This window comes from Poecilia mexicana, unplaced genomic scaffold, assembly GCF_051168715.1.
Source record: "Poecilia mexicana isolate PSO_F unplaced genomic scaffold, ASM5116871v1 scaffold_3, whole genome shotgun sequence".
Lineage (NCBI taxonomy): Eukaryota > Metazoa > Chordata > Actinopteri > Cyprinodontiformes > Poeciliidae > Poecilia > Poecilia mexicana.
Window position 1 is genome coordinate 33173926 of NW_028263372.1, and position 21219 is coordinate 33195144.

The 21219-nt window shown below is 37.0% G+C and overlaps 1 protein-coding gene, 1 long non-coding RNA gene and 2 other non-coding genes across 5 annotated transcripts in view; all 4 read left to right on the forward strand.

The window, feature by feature from the left end:
- Positions 1-6438, forward strand: part of lrp4 (low density lipoprotein receptor-related protein 4) — a 109313-nt gene extending 102875 nt beyond the window's left edge. For both annotated transcript variants that reach the window (XM_088004455.1, XM_088004456.1), the window contains exons 33-38: positions 79-192; positions 865-976; positions 1496-1557; positions 2006-2093; positions 2183-2324; positions 3798-6438. In XM_088004455.1, coding sequence (XP_087860581.1) covers positions 79-192; positions 865-976; positions 1496-1557; positions 2006-2093; positions 2183-2324; positions 3798-4139 — 860 coding nt within the window. In that variant the 3' untranslated portion in view covers positions 4140-6438. The remainder of the gene's footprint in view (positions 1-78; positions 193-864; positions 977-1495; positions 1558-2005; positions 2094-2182; positions 2325-3797) is intronic.
- Positions 6439-8567: 2129 nt separating this feature from the next.
- LOC106913217 (uncharacterized) lies at positions 8568-13078 on the forward strand. Its single transcript, XR_001417168.2, has 6 exons — positions 8568-8671; positions 8979-9092; positions 9991-10079; positions 11021-11108; positions 12026-12105; positions 12242-13078. It is a non-coding gene; the product is annotated as an uncharacterized LOC106913217 (long non-coding RNA).
- Positions 9146-9254, forward strand: LOC148160280 (small nucleolar RNA SNORD67). Its single transcript, XR_015762612.1, has one exon. It is a non-coding gene; the product is annotated as a small nucleolar RNA SNORD67 (small nucleolar RNA).
- LOC148160281 (small nucleolar RNA SNORD67) lies at positions 10813-10924 on the forward strand. Its single transcript, XR_015762613.1, has one exon. It is a non-coding gene; the product is annotated as a small nucleolar RNA SNORD67 (small nucleolar RNA).
- Positions 13079-21219: the final 8141 nt, after the last annotated feature.

Here is a 21219-nt window from a genome sequence, read left to right on the forward strand (position 1 = left end):
TGGTCAAAAAGAATACTTCTTTTTTTTATAATAAAGTCCAATTCTTTCATTCCTCTTGTTCTACTTCCTGACCGTTAGGTACTAACCTGTGTGGAGTAAATAATGGAGGCTGCTCTCACCTCTGCTTCGCTAAGACCAACAGTTTTGTTTGTGCCTGCCCAGATGAACCAGATGGGCGACCCTGTTCTACTGGTTAGTGTTCGCCGTTACCATTTCATAACGACCTCAGCTAAACTACAGTCACCAAGGCATAATACTGTTTGTTAGGATTTTTTTTATCCACAATTTTGGACAACAAAAACACAAGACAGCTATTAATTATTAGTTACAGCTATTTTCTGTGCTTCTTTAAAACTTCAGCGCTGATTTTAATTATTCATCATTCTTTTTTTTTTCAATAAAAAAATAAGTATTTTCCAAAATTGCAAACCAACCAGATCCACCTGTGGGGATGGAGCAACAAGGCAAAATTTATCAATTTAGCCATCATCATAGCAATATGAAAAGTATGTATTGAGAAAGAAGGATGAAGAGAATAGACTGTCAGCCTTTATTTTGTGTCTCACTATTTAAAAGTCTCCATCCATCTTATAGTCTTGATTCCTAATGATTTTTTGCATTATTACTTTAAAAAAAGAAAAGGGAAGAGCGGACTTTAAATCTGAGTCATGAAAAATACGGAATGTTTTGACATGAACATATATGTTCATAATGTTTTGACAGAAAGGTATTTTTGGCCAGTCATCACAAAAAGATGCAAACGGTTCAAAATGCAGGTTATTTTAATTAAATAACCCTAAAAATGAAGACATGAGTTCCAGTGTGTTTGTGCATATTCCCATTCTTATGGATCTGTTGCTTCAGTTGCAGGTTACATCCCCACTTCTCCTACCAAAGGTGCCAGCAGCACTCCTGTTCCCAAAAAGATTCCCAACAGACCGACAGACCCGCCGCACAGCGGACCCTCGCTTAGCAAGTACGTCTGTCTGTTTGAAAATGATGACTTTCCACAGAATGTCCTGAAAGACAGAACAGTAGGAATACCAGCATAGCATGTATAATTATAAAAACCAAGTCGCATTAGCTCTGGACTCAGTTGCATCAATTTGACTGTATTGCATATTGACGCTAATTGAACCAGTTTCTCCTTTAAAGAGCTTTGAAATGACATTAGTTGGGAATCGGAGCTACGTAATTAAGTTCAGGAGAAATTAATTGATAAGAGCAGCATCTGGTCCACACTGAATGTTGTGATGTGTAGTAAAGAGCCATCACTGGTCTGAGTCTAAAAAGAGCTGCTTAGTGGTTTCAGGCTGCTTCTTTTTTTAAGTGCTTGGGGAATTGTCACCATCCCGTTAAGGATGTAATAAAAGTTACAAAGCTGAAACACAGTCGTGAAAGATTTCCAAAGAAAAACCACCACAGATGTCTTCATTACCCTTTTTGTGACGAGACAAGATTATGACAAGCTGGGCTTTCTTCTTATTTTCCTCAGCTGCACTGACAAGGATTTAAACGCTGGAGGCTGCTTGAACACAGTGGTGACAGCCCCTCACGGTGAGAACACAACAAAACATACTTTTGATCTTTGCAGACTGGCTATAAACTAAAAATCATACTTGTGTTTTTCTGTCAGTGATACTAAATATATATTTTTAAAAAGTTCAAACAGTTTTTATATTTCCTACACAGAGACACATCACTGGTTATATAGCATTAAGTTAACTGTTTCTTTCTGCCCTATAATCTAATTTATTTGTTTGTCTTTTTAATGTTTTCCAAAAATCCCTTAGAATTTTTTTTTTGACAAATGTTGCAAGCTGCAAAGAAAAAAAATTATTTATCTGAGAAAATCTGCTAATCTGTTGTGTAGAAAATGTACTCTGTCATTCTTATTTAGTTATAAATTACAAAAAAAAAGGCAAATCACTTAATTTGTAGCTAAACAATAAAATGCCCCAGTGTTGATGTAAAATGTTTGCATTTTTCATTTGATGACATGTAGGAGAAGGACTTCATATCAGCTATGTGATTGGTGGGGTTCTCACCATCCTGGCCATTCTGATCCTGATTGCTGCTTTTATCATTTACAGGTCAGTATCCCACTTATTGCTCCACCCAGGCATACACTGAAACTAAATTTAATTTTGACACTTGATAATTATTTTTTCTTGACCGACAGACACAAAAAGTCTAAATTTGCTGAACCCGGTGTGAGCAATCTGACCTACAGTAACCCCTCCTACCGGACGTCAACACAAGAGGTCAAGATCGAAACATCGCAGAAGCCTCCGATATACAACCAGCTTCGATATAAGAAAGAGGTAAAGGGCATGCTAACAGCGGAGTCATTGTAAGGATGTCTAATGAATTTGTGGGGATAGCGTTAATGTTCCTGTTCAGATTGATCTCTCTGAATGTTGCAGCTTGTGGTTTTTACAGGCCACAGACACCAGTGCTCATCTTCTCCCCTTTCTTTTCTTCGCCGCTGCAGCTCTCTCATCCCTACAACTCTCTCTCCCCCTTTATCTTTTGACCCACTTGTCCCAAGGAGAGGTAGCTGCACAGCATGAAGGAGTGGAGTCCCAGTGGTTTTAGATTGTTTTTCTTAGGTTATTTCTGCATGAAAACTACTATCCAAAGATTGCTAACACCTCTTTTGTGCAGTTTTTCAAGCTAATAGTGCAGAGATAAAACATGACTGAATGGATAAAGATGCTGTCTGAAGCATGCAAAATTGTCTCCTCAAGATCTCCCTGTTGAGTTTAGATTGTCCAGTTCCAAAATCCACAGATTAAACATGTAGCACCTTACTCTGAAAGGTAAAAACTAACAGAAGGGCAAGCATCATTACTAAAAAAAAATAGCCTCCTTCAAGCTGCAGTATATCATTTTTATAAAAGATATATTTTGCATTATTTGTTGGAACTGTCACTATGTCATGACGGTATGGCATGAGACAAATCTGTGAAAAAAAAATCATGCTTCTGTGGTAAATCCCAGTTCCAACTATAAACAACCAGTCAGAGCCAGGAGGAAGGTCTTAGTGCTGTCAATCAGGCTTGTGTGCGCCTTCTCACCTTCCCCTTGGTCTCTGCTATGATATAGCTTCTCCCTGTCAGTAGAACATGTGGTGTGTGCTAATGCTAGTACGCATGACCATTGATGATGGCAGATAAAAAAAATTTACTTTAACAATGGTTTCTCCGCCATTAGCACATTTAGCAACATATACACAAGTTTGATTAACAGCACTCAGACCTTCCTCCTGGTTCTTATTGGTTGTTTTGACCAGAAGCAGCGTATTCCTTCAGACTGCAATAGGCACATTGAGGAGGTGGAGGAACTCGACCTTTTCCATCTGTCTAATATTGTACTGTAAAGACATGGTGAAAGTTTTAACAAATATGTAAAAAAAAAAAAAATTATAAAGGTCACGTACTGCAGCTTTAAGCCATTAGTCCTGTTATATTTTGTACTGAAGTGATAAACTGCCTGCTTTTTGATTAATCCAACTAGTAAAATGAGTTTTTAACCTGTTTCATAATGTTGCACATTTTAATTTGAAGTAGAATTGCCTGTTTTTGGATGGGTGTAAATAGCAGAAAAACTAAGAAAAAATAATATATATATATATATATATATATATATATATATATATATCAAAATGAAAACCCATCATTTCTCTTTTACTTCATGACTATGTACCTTCAAATCCTGCATAAATATAAGGACATGATGCTTCTTTGAAGGCGCTATGGCAACCAGTTTGATCAACAGTTTGTCTCCTCATCCAGGGTGGAGTGGATGGAGGCTACACGAAGGAGAAGATCCGCATAGTGGAGGGTGTGTGCCTCCTGTCCAGCGAGGAGCTTTACTGGGACGACCTGAAACAGATCAAGCCGTCCCGAGGCGGCCTGCACACCTGCATGCGCACGGACACCGTGTCCCTGCAGACCAGCAGCGCTTCGCTCGACGACGGCGAGACGGAGCAGCTCCTCCAGGAGGAGGCGTCCGAGTGCTCCTCCATAACCACACTGACCCCCTCAGCCATCACCCCTCAGCGCCACGCCCAGCACAGCCTGCCCGACACCGGCTGGGCCTCCATACGCAAACCCTCCACCGAGAGCGAAGTGTGAGAGAAACTCCCTCTGCGCTTCATCTCAACTATTCATCACATAACACACACACACACACACACATATGCAGACACCTGTGTTCAAAGCTGGTACAGATTCAAAGATTAACTGAAGCAAATGTAAAGTAATAGTTCATATGAACCCGGTTAGACGCAACAAACAACTTTTTTCTTTGAAACTGGAGCTCCGTCCTGGTTACACGTACACACCGAGCAGCAGAACTCCCGGTGCCACTTCCTCCAGGCAGAGCGATAAACTAAAAGAGCATGCCGGTGCGAGAAAGCAAAAGACTCCTGGGAGGATGTAAACAGAGACACTAAAACTACCTGGAGCCGATTTAAAGGACGGAAACGCGACAAGACGAACGCTTCTCTGTGTACCTCACGTCTAGTTTTTGGAACTGTTTTTGGGACAAAACTAAAGCTACATATTTCATTCAACAACAGTTCTCATTCGGATGCCAGTCATGTCTATATGAACTCTATTTATAAACCTTTTCTTTTTTTTTTTACTTGAGTGGGTTTTTGATGAGTGTTGTGTGAGCAGTTTGTGCAGCAGGACTTTTGTTTTATGACGGTGCCAAAGGGCGAGACTTCACACGGTCTCCATGCTTCCCTCTCCGCCTTCACTTGCATTTGAGATTCATGAAAACTCTTGGACAGTTTTTTGTTTTGTTTTGTTTTCTGCGCTTACTTTACAAACTCGCTGTTGCAGGTTAGAAACCTCACTCCAGATATTTTCTCCTGATTCTCATAAAGCCTCCAAACAGGAAAAAAGTGTTCCACTCTCAGACGGTCTACGCATTTTCTGCAAACGTAGCTAAAAGTCTTTTAGTTTATATTTCAGAGCATGTTTTTTTTTTCTTTCTCCTCGAACATAGAAAAACAAGCTTTGAGGATGCAAAATCCTGAGAGTGAAAGAGTTTAATCTTTCTCCTTCAGTTTTATATTTAATATCGTATTAATTAAAATGTTGATGACATTTTTCTGAGCTGCATAGCCTTTCAGATAGACGCAAACGTCTGAATACAGCTTCATCATTCTCATTCAGCATATCATTCTTTGATCTTCCCCCAAAAAAGAGCAATATTTTTGCTGAGGTTTTCTATACGGTTAAATATTACCTTTTAGTAGCACTTACTTTTAGAATGTAAAGCTCTTTAATATTAACTAATTCAGTACTTCACTTTTTAGCAGGATAAAACAAACTCCTCAGAATTCTGTTTATTTATGTTCCCATTGTAAATGTATTATACATTGGTTTTTACACAGTATTCCCATGTCTATGGAGATTATCATATTAAAGCTCTTTTTAGCAACTTGATCACAGTTCGATTTGGCTTTCTGCGTTCTTGGCTTACATTTTAGATGCAAGTGGGTCAGAAATCTGGCACAAAAGTATTTGCTTGGTGAAATGCTGCTTGGTTAAATGACAACCTGAGTTTATCAGTTTGCATCCTTAAAGGAGCCACCAACAGTGTGCAAGTCCCACCACCTCAGTGAGGATTCTCATTTCTCTACCAAGCAGTTTTTGGGTATTGCTTTAACGTTAGACTACAGTCTTTGCTGTTTAAATGCAGTACTTAATCCTATATCACTATACAGACAAATATATCTTTTAGACGTAATGGAGCCGTGTATTTTGAAGTATCTGCTACAAGCTCAGCAACTTGCTGATTTGCTGCTAGACTTAGCACTGAGGCCAATGGAAGAGGGTCTTGGCAGCTACATAACTACAGTCTCTAAGGATTAGTTGACAGTAGGAGCCTTTGGAGCATCGTGACGACCCAGTATTAAGTTATCCCGGCTCACAGTCTCTCCAACTCTGCTGCAGGAAATGCTAGAAACTGTACAGATTTTACCATGTGGATTGAAGCAAATGTTTCTGTTTATATTGTATTAATGGATTTGTAAAGTCTTTTGTAAAAAGGGATTTCATGACCGTTTTTAGACTTGTATTAATTTTACTCACTGGAGAGAAAAAGTTTTTGTTTTTTTTGTTGCTGTTTTTGCTGGATTATTTTAACCACTGTGTTTTTAAGCTTTGTAAATGATAGGGAAGGTGCCAGTTATTTAATAGTGCTCTTTTATCTTATGAAATACTGGTCACATTTAGTTGTTGTAAAGTTAACAAAAGATGTATTTATGACTTTTTTTTTTTTTTGGTTGTCATGTATGTGTAAATATGAAAAGGCTGTATATGTATTTCCCTGGCAGTACTAACAAGCTGTGTTGTGTGATATAGTGAATTATTCCTTTGCTATCTTTTAATATAAAATGGCATTTGCATTTCAGTGAAACATTTGACTTGCTCATCTTTTCAGTTTTTCTACTACATTTTTTACATTGGGTTTATTTCTTCAGAAATGAAGAGAGAACATGATCAGTTATCATTTTGAAGTAATTTAGAAAAGGAACTGTCCTGCGTTGCAAAGTAGATTTTATAACTAGGCTGTTAGTGACTCTACAGAAATATGCGGCTCTTTACCCTCCCAGAGAAACTCTTAAAATATAAGATCTAGGAGTGAGAATGTGGGCTTTTGCCAGAATCCTCCATTTGAAAGCCATAAATTTCCAAAACAGGACACAATGTACAAAATTTCTCTTCCAGTCATTTTGTGTTACATTTCAAAATTATTGCTTTTGTTGTTTCTATTTTTTTAAGTGAATATATGAACTATAAATATATGAATATGGAGAGGACTTATACAAAGTTGGAAGTTTCACTTATATATGTTACTACTTATTGTGAGGCAATTTCCATTGAAGACATTAGAGTGATTTTACTCTAAAACCTAAAAGAGAAAAACAGGTTTTGTATCTTAAGTTTTGTGTCTTTAAAACTATTTTAAATTAAGTCAACACACTACTGTTAAAATGCAGTGTGGGTTGGATAAAAAAAAAAAAAAACCTTAAAAATAAATAATTTATTACGACATAAAATCAGGTTAGACAAGATCAAAACGGTCTTATTTGTTGTGTGAATGTTACAAAATGACAGTTTTTAAATACATACTGTGAAGAAGACAAAACATCAATGTTTTAAATAATGCCAATTAACATCCGTTAGTATGTCATGTTCTCCATAACTATGAAGTAGGTTTGAAAGGTAAAGCCATTTTCATCTAAAGGAAAACATCCAGCTCTGGTCAAAGTCATATTATGGTCTAATGAAAATGCACTCTAAATTTATTCTGGATCTCTAAAAATGTAAACTTGCATGAAAAGAATAAATTTGTGTAAATATTGGTCAGTTTTACCCAAAAACCTTCAGAAATCTGCAATAAAACCAAAAAAGAAAGTGGATTATACTTCTCAACATGGTTGTGACTCTCTCTAACCATGTCAAAAGCAAAACTTCATCAGCATAGAACTAAAGTCTTAAATTGCCTTTCAGTTCAGAAATCTGTGAAATTGTAGAAGGCTGTGTCTTACTAACAATCTTACCTCACAGAAGCCTTGTTTTTCAGTTGAATAATACAGGATAAATCTCAGAAATGGAGACTAAAATTTCCTCTTTTTTGTCACAAAAAATAGCATTTTAAAATGCCATCGTGTAAAAGAGAAAAAAGGTATTAACATTATATGGGCTGTTGATCTCTGCCTTGTATAATATAAAACAAAGTATAAAAAGCAGAAGAAAAGTTACACTGAAATTTGCAGAATAATTTTTTGTAGCCTCCAACTGCATTCAGCCCTCCACCAAATTGAGCTGATGCAAATGAAAACATTTTCTATTTTTTAGGGTGAAATGTTCATACATATTTCTTCATTTGAGAAGTATGTAATGTTTCCACACTTGCTTCCATTTTGATATCACATAAGCGAGAGAATAAAAGTGGCAAATATTTAAAAAGTTATTGGATTATTTAATGAATGATTTTGCTGGAAATAGATATCATACTACCCAATAAAATTCTATGCATATTTAAAGAAGATAAACAAACATATTCACGTTGGTTCCAAAAAGATTTGAATAGATTAAAATTTGATGCACTTTCAAAATGGTAGAATATTTTTATATTGAATTGAAGAAAATATAATGTTGCACGAAATGTTGCATATTGTAAGAAAATATGCATAATAAGATAATTGTGGGTAAAATCACGTTATTGGAAAGTTTCACGACGTTTTATCTAGTTGCGGTATAAAAATTTAGGCGATCAAAGAAACCGAAACATTACATATTCTCGCGAGCAAGACGGTGAACCAGCGGGATTTTGGTGAGAGTTTGAAAACTACTATCGGTCCAATAAAAGAACATAACACAACATGGTGAAGAGCTTGTAGTTGGATAATTTAAGGCAATCCGTCTTCAAATATGTGCCTGGATTTTTAAGGAAAGCGAACATCAGTAAGGGTGCATGGTTAAAACGCCTTCTGATTCAGGTTTCTTTCCGCTAGGTGGCGGTAATTCATCTAAAAGTTGTTTGCCAGCCGCTTTGTACAGAAAGGCGAAGAAGGCTCGAGCTGGTTTGAACCGATTAGCCATGTGGTTTAAAATGAAAGAGGCACGCTGTACTGATAAATCAGGTACATTTCCCGTTTTATAAGCTTCAAAGTTGCAGTATAACGTCAATAGACTCGTAGATTCAAGATAATGTATATATCTTAAACTTAAGTAGGTTTTGGGCAAGAACTGTTATGTTGCAGTAAATGTTTGCTAGTGCTTAAGCTAATTCGGCTACCTCGTGTTTTATAATCTTTCGTAAGTTTATGACCTATTAATTTAACGGATATTTTACCTCCCTAATCAGACTTTGTTGTGTGACATTAACTATTAAACCCTTCCACTCTGTTCATCGTCGTTAGCTGACCTGCTTGTTTTATTTGTTCACAGACGCTACTAATTACAAGAAACTTTGCCTCGGGAGTCAGAAAAGTGTTTCGTAGCAGTCATGGTGGATTGCGCTGAATGGATGAGGCGTCCCGTCGGTTTAAATTGGAGTTCAAGGTACAAACAAAATGGGCTCAAATTCTACAAGATCAAATCAACGGGATGGTGGGTGTGAGAGTGATGAGTTGCACTAATCAGTTGGGGTGTTTGCGGCATGCGCATCCCAATCCGATCCGATATGAGGAGACAAAATGTGCGCTGGGGCCATCTGACTACACCCCCATCCATGAAGAGAAACGAAAGATGCATAAATATTTGAACATGTTTCCTTGATAAGTTTTGTCTTAATTTATTCACGTGATTGATTAATCTGCAGAATTTCAAAACTTTATTACAAAGAATGGTTGCCGAGTTGTGCTTTGTTAGTATCTCTTGCTTCTGTCTCGTTGTCTAATCCCAGCCTGATTTATTATTGTTGAGATCAGGGCTCTCTGTGGGCCTAAGCATCCATTACAGAAAGCCTTTTTCCCTTCACTTGCATAGTGTTTTATGGTAAGCTGTTTTTGTCAGAGCCTGAAGCTTCAAAGTGCTGCTGTACGCTTCCCCCAGAGGTTTAAGGAAAGGGATTTTTCTTTTCCCCTCTCAGAAGGAACTCTTAAGTGTTTTTACTCTTCAGTATCTTTATATGTTTAACTTGAAACAATTTGCGCAATTTATTTTCTTATTTTTCTGTAAAGCTCTTAGAATAATGGGTTTCTCACTCTGTAGCCTCGGGCAGTTTTTTTTTCTCTCGTATCACATAGAATAAATGTAAACTAAAGAAAAGAAAAGCATATAAACATAATGATCCTGTTTATTTACATTTTTAACAGGGATCTTATTTAACAAATGTGTTTGGAATCTGTTTTCCTCAAGCATTTTTGTGACATCATTTAAACTATTAATGTTACACTGAGCTAAACTAATTTATTACTTTTTTGGTAATTTTCTTTGAACATCTTTTAATCTTATGGAGCCTGGAGTCGGGAAGCAAAAGGAAAAATCCTGTGAAGATTCAAAGGCTCGGCTCTGCAGACTTGAACTGGAACGTCTTCGTCTCTAAAGGTCTGTAGGAGTTAAATATTCTCTTTATATGAGAGAGGTAAAACTGAAGGATGAAGTGTGTGACATCCTCAAAATTCTGAAGTGTTCATTGTGCCTCCAGTCACTTTGTTTTCTTTAGAACTTCGATGTGCCATTCCCAAAAATTAATGTTGAATATTCAACTGTTACTTTATAGTAGGATCCTTAATCTCCACATTTTCTCAAGTTTATAGGAGCTGGAAATTCTTTTAAAATACATGTTCTGTCTGTGATTTACAGTTTCTGTTTATTTTACAGCCAATTGGTTTTTGTAAATCCTCATCTTCCTTAAATAATGACCAGACAGACAAAAAAAAAATCACTTTTGGCTGAAAATGACTTGGATCATTATTTTAGGAAGGTAATAAAATGTTTAACTATGTGGAAGTGTTAGTCAAATGAGTTGTTTCAACAGTTTTTTTTTTTTTCAATTTCGAAGTGTTACAGAGGCAATTCATGATGCAAATTAAATCAACTTATTTATGGCTCAGAAAAACTGAAGGCCTTGCAGCCAATTTTCCAATTTCCTTCAACTTCTTAATGAAAACACTTTTTACAAATGTGGAGCTTTATATTCTGGAAAGCATCAAGTCACTCTAAAGTTAAAAATTGGTATAGTTGGTTGTGTTTGTTTTTTTTTGCTGCTGTTTTAATTTTTGGATGAAGTAAAATGTTCTGATAACCAAAGTGTCTCTGTCTTGAGTATCCTTGCGGAGGTGGCAGTGATGAGTTGCACTATTACCCAGGTTGCTGTTGCAGTGGCACGGCAGGCCTGTCCTGACACAATGTGTTGACATCTATTGTGCACAGGGGCCATCTGAGTCGCCTCTCCGTGGGAGAAAAATAGAAAATAGCATGTTTTAGGTTGTGGTGTCATGGTTCATTTCTTTCTATCTGATTTCATTGCTGTTTTTTTTCACCAGGAAGAAGATCGAAGAAGTAGCTGTGTGATGGAATGTTTTTAGTTCATCAAGTGTCCTTTATAGTCTGGGTTAAAGAGTTTCAATGCTGGTAAGCATGAAGAGACTTTACTCATGTTTTAAACAGATAAAATAAGAAGTTAACCTTTTTAAAATAGCTCATACTATTAAAAATACAATTTTTAATAGTATTTACAAGTTATGATATTGGAATTCTACTGAGTATTGGAATGCTATGACAAAAGTAGCATTTGACAAGTAACTTTTGTTACATTTTGTTGCTCAGATTTTTTTTTTTTTTTTTTTTTTGCAAAAATATCTTAAGATGCTTTTTTTGTCCTTTAGTGCATATAATTCTATCCACCAAATTTATATTTGGAGGTTGTTCTGTTTTATTTCAGTTATAATTAAGCAAACAGGCATTTTGAGGCCTTCAAGTTGGTAACAGCTCAGCTCGTTCTCAGTTTCTGTAAATCTAACACATTCTAGATTTATTTAGACAAAGTTAAATTATAATCCAGTACAGTCAGTAGATACATTGTTTATTTGTGAAAAATGGAAAGCAACAAAGCATAAATGTATTCATAACCCTGGTAGAGGTTTATGAAATGCTTTTTTCTTTTTTTCACCAAAATGTTGGTTGTAATTGGAAGTGACGGAGTTATTCCTTGAATCAGTGAGAGGATCTGTGGAGCTAAAGACCAGAGTGATGTACATGGAGCCTTCATTCCTTAAAACATTGCAATGTTATGTTTTCTTTTAATTATGCAAAAACTGATGAATCTTTCAACCAAATTGAAACCAAACCTTAATCATGTCAGTCTTGTCATAAGTAGTTTTTAGTTGTAGTATTTTGAGTGAAAACAATTGGACAAAATAATTATCTCCCATTTAATAGCATTGATTTTTTTTTTTCTTTTTTTTTTTTTATTGCTGTAACTGTAAATCCTGTTGGAAGTTAACTTTGTTTTTCAGGCTTCATCAATACTTTCTTTCTTTCTGGTTTAGAGACTCCCTTTATCTAAAACCTTCTGTCTGAGTCGTTCATACGACAGATTGCTAGGCAACCGGACCACCATGTTGCACAGGTGAGATAAAGATCACTTCCAAAACGTTTTAAAAGATTTCTTTTGCAAATGGTCAGTATATGAACAAGTGCAGCTGTTTTTTGGTGGATTTTGTTTTTCACCCTAAACTTATCCCTTCACATGTATTCATTGGCAGACTGTTGAAGGCATGATTCACAGCGACGTGTCCGAAGTTCTGGACAACATGAACAACTTAAGGGAAACATCAGGAAGACTAAAGCATGAGCGTTTTCAGCTTTGTTTGCAATAATTGTTCTGTTGCTATTCGATGATAAAAAATTGTTTCTGCCATAAGACATTTTGTTGAGGTAAAAACGGTGAAGCCTTTGCTGAATGTCGTACTGCAACAGTTCTTAATGTGACATTGTAATCCAGCTTGTCGTATCTTGGTGCTCTTGTGGAGGGGACAGAGTTTGTCAGAGGAGGATTGCAGGTTGAGGGATTGTGTTGCATCAGCGGCCACCACACTTAAACGTCTGCGCTTTGCTTTTGTCAGCCAGACAGGTTTCATAATACAAGAACGCTTCTGGTTGGGTGGTATATTGGAATTTTGATTAACACATTTCACAAGAAATACTGCGAGCAAAATTGTATTGCACTTGTTTGCGGGCAATAAAATGACTTAAAATTTATTGAGGAACAGAGAATAATCTCAATAGAGGGAGGCTTTAAAATCCAACGAGACAGACTATATGTGATATGAAGAGCCAGGATTGTTTACTACATTTTATGAGAATGTATTTGCAATATTAACAGAACAATGGATCTTGTATATCAGTGCATTGCTAGTCAAGAAAATATCATTTCACCACTTTACATTTAATCCATAATGACGTAGAATCCGTAAGGGAATTCTGTGTTTAGGGTAAGTTTTAAAGTTAAATTTGTTTTAACTTTGCTTTGACACATTTCTCTTAGAACTGGACTGTTGATTTGAAACTGATGATAATTATTAAACCTGTTCAATACAGAAGTAGACATTGTGATTATTTTGTTCATTTCACTGCTCATCTGCAAGAACATTAGCTGGGTGTTTTTTCTTTCCTAAAAACACCTGAAGAAAGCAGCTAAAGCTCCAAATAAATCATGTAGCTTCATTTCATTTTATGGATCGATGCATTTGTCTAATCTAAAATTGGCCTTTGATTGACAACATTGCTACACATTTCCAGGCTTAACTTGATTTTCTGTGGGAAATGTCGAGTTCCTTTTTTTTTTCGTTCTTTTCCCAGATCCACAGTTTTACTACAAGATCTAAATCTATATCCAGTGAAATGAAGTTTGTGGAAATCTCAATGCACAGCTGCTGGCTTTTGATTACCGCTGTACTCATTTTAACCACTAGGTGTCAGTTGTACATCATTGTTTTCCTATTGTCCTCTGGACAAATGTCCAGAGACTGAAATAAGGGACATATTGGATAAGATTCCTGAAAGTTTCAACCACAAATTGTTTAAATTGCTAAAGGGTAAAAATGTTTAACTCCTACATTTGGCATGTGTGTATGTAGACAAGCCCTTACTGCAGGTTCTAGAACTGATTCACAGTTGTACAAGTTTTCCAGGCTTATGAGAATAAACTGCATCACAATTTAAAACAAAAGCATAAAATTACAAGCTTGTTTGTGTCCTGACAGTTGAGTAATGTATAAAGTTTATCACTCGGAGGTTTTGCTTCACTTCGTTTTCCTTCCAATCACAACTCAGGGTGGTAGATGATTCACACCTGCACTGAATGGAGAGTAGAGTACATTAAGCTTTTACTTTAAGTCATTGCTGTTTTCACCTGCATTCATTGCAGCTCCTGCATCAGGCATCTTCTCCCCCTGAGTATGAGCTCTCTTGGAAAACCAAGAATTCAAACTAGTCATCTGCAGGTTGTGGCTCTGCTGGTGAAGGGTGCATTAAGAACATTCAGTTTGAATCAAAGGATATGTCAGCAGTGAAAGGAACTCAACTTGGAGGTACAAGACACAGGTTAATTATTCATCTTGTTAATAGTGAGCTGACGCTGAGTTTCTTTAAAGAGCAGTCTCACATTGTCTGTATTCATTTTCTACAGCACCTAGTTGTCATTTCTCACCTAAACTCCTCAACATCACCTGCCTGTCTGAACTGTTACTGAACAGAACCATGCTGTTCTGGGCCCGTTTTTTTTTTTTTTTTTTTTTTTGTCCAGCTGAAAATGATTGCACTGGACTCGAGGCTGACATATTGGCTGTTGAAGAGATGTTGTACAGTGGTGTTTGGAGGAAGAAAACTGTTTTGTTCAGATGTTTTTAGAAATGTGATGTGGAATTATGTGTGGTCTCCAGACTGCCTGTCCAAGCAGCAGTTATGGATTATACAGTATATATATACATGAGAACTACCTTTTAAACAGACCCCTAATGGTCTGCTGCAGTATGTGTGGTACTATGTGTGGTTCTAAGGGGAGGATGTTAAGAGATGTTTGCACATAGCTGTAGCACATGCTGGAGTTTGAAGTGATTCTCTTTGATTTAAATCTGTAAAATTTGGCTCACAGGTCTACACCTCAAAGTTCTCAAACCATTTTCCTTTAGCAGCACACTTCCTACTGAAAGACACAACTATCAGGAAATGCGGTCTTCATCACAGCGGATGTTCAGCTACGCAGCAACAGGCTGTTTTCTGGCATGTTTCTATCAGACTCGGCATTTACTACTTTGAAAACGTGCTAGTTCGGTCGCATTATGCAGTTGCTGCAGATTTGTGAGCTGTATATCCATGTGCATCTCCTGTTGCACCACAGCCCTGTGGCACTCTGTTGGATTGATATCTGTGGAAACCATTGGGGTACTGTGAACTCTTTATGTTTAAGATACTAGTGTGAGATGATCTGAATTTTGTAAAAAGGTTCATCATCCTGCTGGAAGGGAGCAGCAAAAGATGGGCACATTCTGGTTGGGAAGGAATAAACATGGTTCCCAACAATACTTGGGTAGGAAGAGATCTTTAAATGATGTCAGTTTGTACTAAGAGTCCCAAAGTGTGTCAAGAACATACCATCAGCATGAAGTGTTGGTTCCAGGCAGGATTGATCCGTGTTTTCAATCCTACCAATTGAATACTGCCACTGCATTTAGACTCCTTGGACCAGGTCATGTTTTTCATTGAGATAGTTGGATGTGGTGTGGTCTGCTGTGTTGAGGTTCAATGTGTTGTGCGCTCCAAGATATCATAAAGCTTATGTTAGCAGTGGGTTCATATTTGAGCTGCTATTGCTTCTCTATCATCAAGGCCAGGCAATCAGTCACTTTAACCCCCTGTTTACCTTATGCTGATGCTCAGTTTAAACTTTAGGAACTTGTCATCAGCACAACTAGACAATTAAGCAAATTGAGTTCTAACTGGCTAAAGTGTCTGAGTATATCCCACCTACTAGCAGGTGCTTGGTTGAAGAGATAATCATTGTTATTCTCTTCATCTGTCAGTGGCCACAATGTTGTCTGATTGGTGTATTTGCAGAAGTCTTCAACACAATTGCTTAAAGGATTTCTGAACAGTGAAGTGTCAAAATCAATAATTATGCAGTTTGTAAAGCAGAAAGTCAGTCTGCTATTAACTGAGTTGCATTGTTGGACAGAGTCAGTACAATGTTGAAAGAACAATGCATCCGAATACTCTTTGCAGGATTTCTGTAGCCACAAGATCAGTTAAGGATTAAATAAAATATGAAAGGGAAGGAGAACTAAGGTAAAATGGTTTGACTTAGCAGATGAAGGAAACTGAATATTTACGTTCTTCAGCCATTTCAGATGAAACATAGCAATAGTTTTATCTTGACTGGCTTCAAGAGTTTCTTATCCCACTGAACTTTAAAAGATTAAAGACTCAAAATGGATATATGACCACGTGAGGGGGAAAAAAAGTTTCCTTTAACCCGCATGCCCACATGAAATTCTGTTTTCTTTTTTTCCCTTTTCTCTGCTGTCTCATCTTCTTTCATTTTCTCCTCAAAGAAGACCATGACAGAGCTATGACTGACAAGAGTGCAGAGAGAGATCATAGAGGGCCCGCCGACTATTCTTTATTAGAGGAGACAGTTCTTGTTTTGCTTTTAGCCGAGCTCCTGTGGGAATTAAAGGGCACACAACTGGAGGCAGATGTTTTGAATTTCAGGGTGGAGGATAACTCCAACATTTGATGTTGAAGTGAGGCTGAGATGGGGACAACTTTAAAAAGAAAAAAAAAAAGATGTTTGTTTTGCCTCAGGAAGTTGTCTTGTGAGCACGCAGGTCCAGCGGGAACCGCACTTTCCCTACGCCGCTGAGCAAACGTACACTGGATGCTGCGCTGATGGGAGCTGCTGATCAAAGGAAGGGTTCATATCCAAACCTGAAATAGCTTTTTCTCCTTATCAGGTCATGTTGATTCGTTCTGCTCCTAAAAAATGACCCAACATAGAGGTAACCTCAGGCCCCGGTGAGCTCTGCTCATGAATACTTGCACACAGCTGTCACGCATTACATTACTGTGGGCTGATAGCAGAAGACATTTTGATGGCAGTGATTCATAGTACAGTCAGAGGCCCTGTTAATGAAGAGCTAAGCAACAACTTTACAAGTCCCAAATGGGTTTACCCAGAAATTTGTTAATGCATTAATCAGCCTTAAAGGGCCTTTTTCATGCCATGTTTCAGAATAATTTCTCTGTGTGACTAAGACATTTTCAGTTTCACATGGATAGGATTGACTGTTTAATAAACTAATAACACAGTATGTATTTTCTTATTGAATGGCAGATATATGATTATATGGTGTGTTTAAAAACCCTCCTATATATTTGGACTTTGGTTACCAAGGACACAGCACTATTTTATACTTTCTGCACAAAAAAAACAGCAGGGTTGATGAATTAATGTCATGAAATATTTGTATGAAAGAGAATGTTTTAGTAAGTTGCACCACACTATGCTAAATAAGCTAACCAAAGCCATTTAAAAATCTAATTTAACTTCAACTCCTTCCACAAAGGGAGTTTTTTCACAATCTAGTTAAACATAATGCAATTGGACGATCAGAGATGTAGCTTTAATGTGCAGAATGGCCTATTGAACGCATTACCTTGCAAAAGTTTGCACACCCAAAACGTACATCTAATTTTTTTCTGGGTTTTATGATAGACCAACGCATCGTCATTTTTATGTTTTCCATGAACAGAAATCTGAAAAGTGGGACGCAGGATTTTAAACGGTTTAGATCAAGTTTATAGTTTTGTGCTTCCAACTGTTTGAATTGCTGTTGTGCAGTGACTTAGACAAAGCAAAGCAGTGCTGAGCAGGTATGTTATATATTCTGCTAGATGAACTAATTTGATGGCTCAGCAGGATTTAGATTGGGTCTAAAACGGCTCATCTGTGAAAGTGGTCTGTCAGACTTTGACTGATGGTTGTCAAGTCAGGTAGTTATAAGATACAGAGACTTGTGCTAAACTGTCATACCAAAAGTTGTTTAAAAATATATTTTTAAAAATCTGTTGTGGCAAATATTAAGTGATGAGAGATTTACATTTATTGTCTAACTGGAAAAGATGTCTGGAAATGTTTGCTGGTTTTGTACAGTTGAATTGTTATCCTAAGTAGCTGGGCCTCCCAGGTTGATAACTGCCATCAGGCATGGACATAACTCACTGTAAAGGATTTTTGGCCTACTCCTTCATACCAAATTGTTTGAATTCAGCCACATTTGAGGTTTTTAAGAATGAACACTTGTCTGCTCCTGCCTCCTAGATGAAGAATGAACTTTACATCATCCCCCAACCATAGTTTACTTTTTATTCTTATTTTATTTGTTCATTTCTAATGGGACTTCCTGGTATAATTGATATCACTGTATAAGTGCATCTGAGCTTAAACTTATGAACTAACTGGGCAACATTCTCCTTTAAGATCTTCTACAAGGGAACAGAATTCCTGGTTCCATGAGTTAAACAAATCATTCAGTTCTCAAAGCAACAAAGCAGCCCCACATCATCACAGTACCACCACCATGCTTGACAGTATGACGTTCTTTTTCTGAAATGTTTTGCTTTGCACCAGATGCTATAGGACATGCACATTTCAAACAGTTTTACTTTTTCTTGTCAGAATAAAGGTTATTAGAGGAGGTGTGGATGAGTCATAAGTGCACTCTTGTGCTTTTGACATACTGACCACTCTAGGTAAGGCTCAGTACTGTTCTCTAGTGTTGACAGTCCCACTGCAGTTCCCTGGAGTCCCAAAGCCTTCAAAATTTCCTTGTGAGCCTTTTAAGACTGATTGAGGTCAATGACTTTGTTTCTCGTTGGTTCTTTAAAAGCCTCTTCATGTTTTCTGAAAGGTTATATTTAAGTGATCCCTTAATTCTTCAGGTCTGGCAGTAATCAGCCCTCAGAGTGGAAAGTGAAATCCAACCGAAAAATGTGGTTAATGACAGTTAATTCACAATTTAACAATGGACAATTACTTTGTCACACAGGGCCAGTTTGATTTGGGTGAAATTAAATCATTTGAAAACTGCTTTTTTGAATTTAGCCTGTTTGTAGTTCCTGTAAAAAAAAATAAAAATACATATGACACATTTATTATGACAAAAATGCATTAAGATTATAATGCTAAAAAAGCATTATTAGAATCCTGTAAAGAACCCTGTCAGAGCTACAAGTCAAGTATGTATAATTGTTAACAAGAGACAAATATATTATGCATATAGATCTTAGCATTTATCCAAAACATGCCAAACGGCTCCATGTCCAAACACAATGGAGACACAGAATCAAAAGCTGTCAAATTGATTGTCCTTCGCATGTCTCACCCGTCCTATCGCTTCCTTCCAACACACATTCTACTTTATATTATATTTGCTCAATTTTTAATATTTAGAACACAGATTTGTTAACTGTGCACATAAGCAATATATTTTTTTAAACGTTATACAGATAAAATTACCTGGGAATCTATTTTATTTGAAATTGTTTAGAAATGTTTGACTTAATTCAGGCTCAAGAATTTGCACTCGATTTATTTGTTCTCTCTTCACCCAGTTCCCTGACAGATATGTTGTTGCTCATCAGAATATGAGGCATCATAATATTAGGTGGAAGGGAGTTGAAAGTGGAAGTCATTTATCACAATTAATAGAGCAAGTGGTGCCTTTGGCTGGAGTGCTTGTTTAATAAAAGCAGCATGCAGCACATTTGTATGTGGGTTCATGTCAGTGTTGAAAAACCCCCACAAGGGAGCAACGCTCACAAATAGCACATTTGTTTACATCACCTCGGGAAAATGCAACTAAAATAGGCTCGAGTTCAATAGGCAGCGTTCTACCATGATTTAGGTTCAAAGATACACCATTTATTTTCATAAAGCTTATGTCTCAGGGCAAATCAAAGCAGTGAGCGATCATTTTTATACCGCTGAGGAGGCTTTCAGAAACATTGCAACATCTCCATGCTCGGAAATCATGTCATGCTGGTTGAATTTTAATGGTGAGATCTTTCTAATGCCATTCCCACTTCAGATTTTCATATTTATATGGAGCTGGTGAATGTATCAAATTTCCTCTGCATCATGTGTGCTGAAGCAGTGGGAAGGCGTGGGGTCTCATTATGGCTGTCATTTCTCTTTAGTGCAGTTTTACTTTTCCACCATCACTCCTCGGTTTTTTGACTCCTAAATGAATCTTTTATCAGCTTTGGCAAATTACAAACACATGAGACTTTAACACAACCAATTTATGTATCAGTATAGGTTTAATGTTGGATCAGCTGCAATAACCAAACAAGTCTGGTAAGGTGCTTGAAGGTTTGTGTCTGCAATACAGAAAAGATAAAAGCATTATTCACTGTTGGAAAATTTCACTTTTTTTCATGGACTGGAACAAAGAACGGATTAGTAAAATATGTGGACAGTTTCAGGAGAGTGGGAGAGTAAAGCATGGAAATTATTACACTGTAAACAACATTAATTTGCAACATTACAAGACTCGTAGTCGTAATAATATTGTGCAAAGAACTGAAAAATTATTGCACAGTTTAATTATTGTTACAAATGCGAGATTTTTTTTTTTTTGTCAATTATTAAAGCATTTCAAGCTTGAACATCAGAACTCATGGCTTGGAAAGATGCAAATATTTCAGTCACACTTTGTTTGCTTATAAAATTACTGGTATTCTCATCATCCACAACATAAAGAAAAATCATGATCCAACACTGATATAAGCAAAAGAAGGTCACCACATACACAGCAAAAATTGGGTGAAAAATATGGGACATCATGTTTTCAGGTAATACTTGTACAGCATTTATGTTCTTATTGAAACTTTCACATGACGGTGTATAGCTTCAGGGCATTAAGCAGATAAGAACTCTCAGTAGGTCACATGATTGCATTTTTGTCATTTGTTCATTTTTGAAGTGTGTGCCAGGTCCTTTCGGTGTGGAAAGGAGTTGTGACCATAAAAAATATCTAATAATTTTCATGTAATACCTCGATGACTTAAAAGGACATCGAGGTAATGTCGTTTGAAACAATTCTTTATTTTAAGTTAGATCAGTAAATATTACTTGCATGGGATAAATATTGCATCAGTATTAGCTCCTCCTTGGAGTTGCATATTTCAAACTTCTGAGGGGGAGGGGCAGTAGGGCTGCCCCTCCCCCTCACAGCCCCTTCAGACTAGCCATCAGCAATTAGCAAACACCTGCTCATCTGCAGGAGTTTTTAAAGAAACAGAGGTCAAATTTCAAGGCGTTAAAATACAGAACCAAATTTTAACGATTATATATTTTTACAACTGAAATTAACATAGTTACTTAACTGTGCTACAGAATGGCACTATATCCCTGATAAATACATAACATTGCCCCTTTAGATATTTTTCATTTGTGTATTGAAATGTGTCAGTGAGCATCGCCTCACTTTTCTGTTACTGTGGAAGGAAAAGCTTAAGATGCTGCAGCCAGGTGTTAGGCCAGCCCTCTCGCTGGAGTCTGAACACATCTCAGTTCTCGACAAAGGCAGAAGAAAGACCATCACTAGAGATTTGAATTCTGATTAGATGTGAGCTTTATTCGGATCTGGGCTTACATTAACCTTCCCCGCTGTTCCCTTGG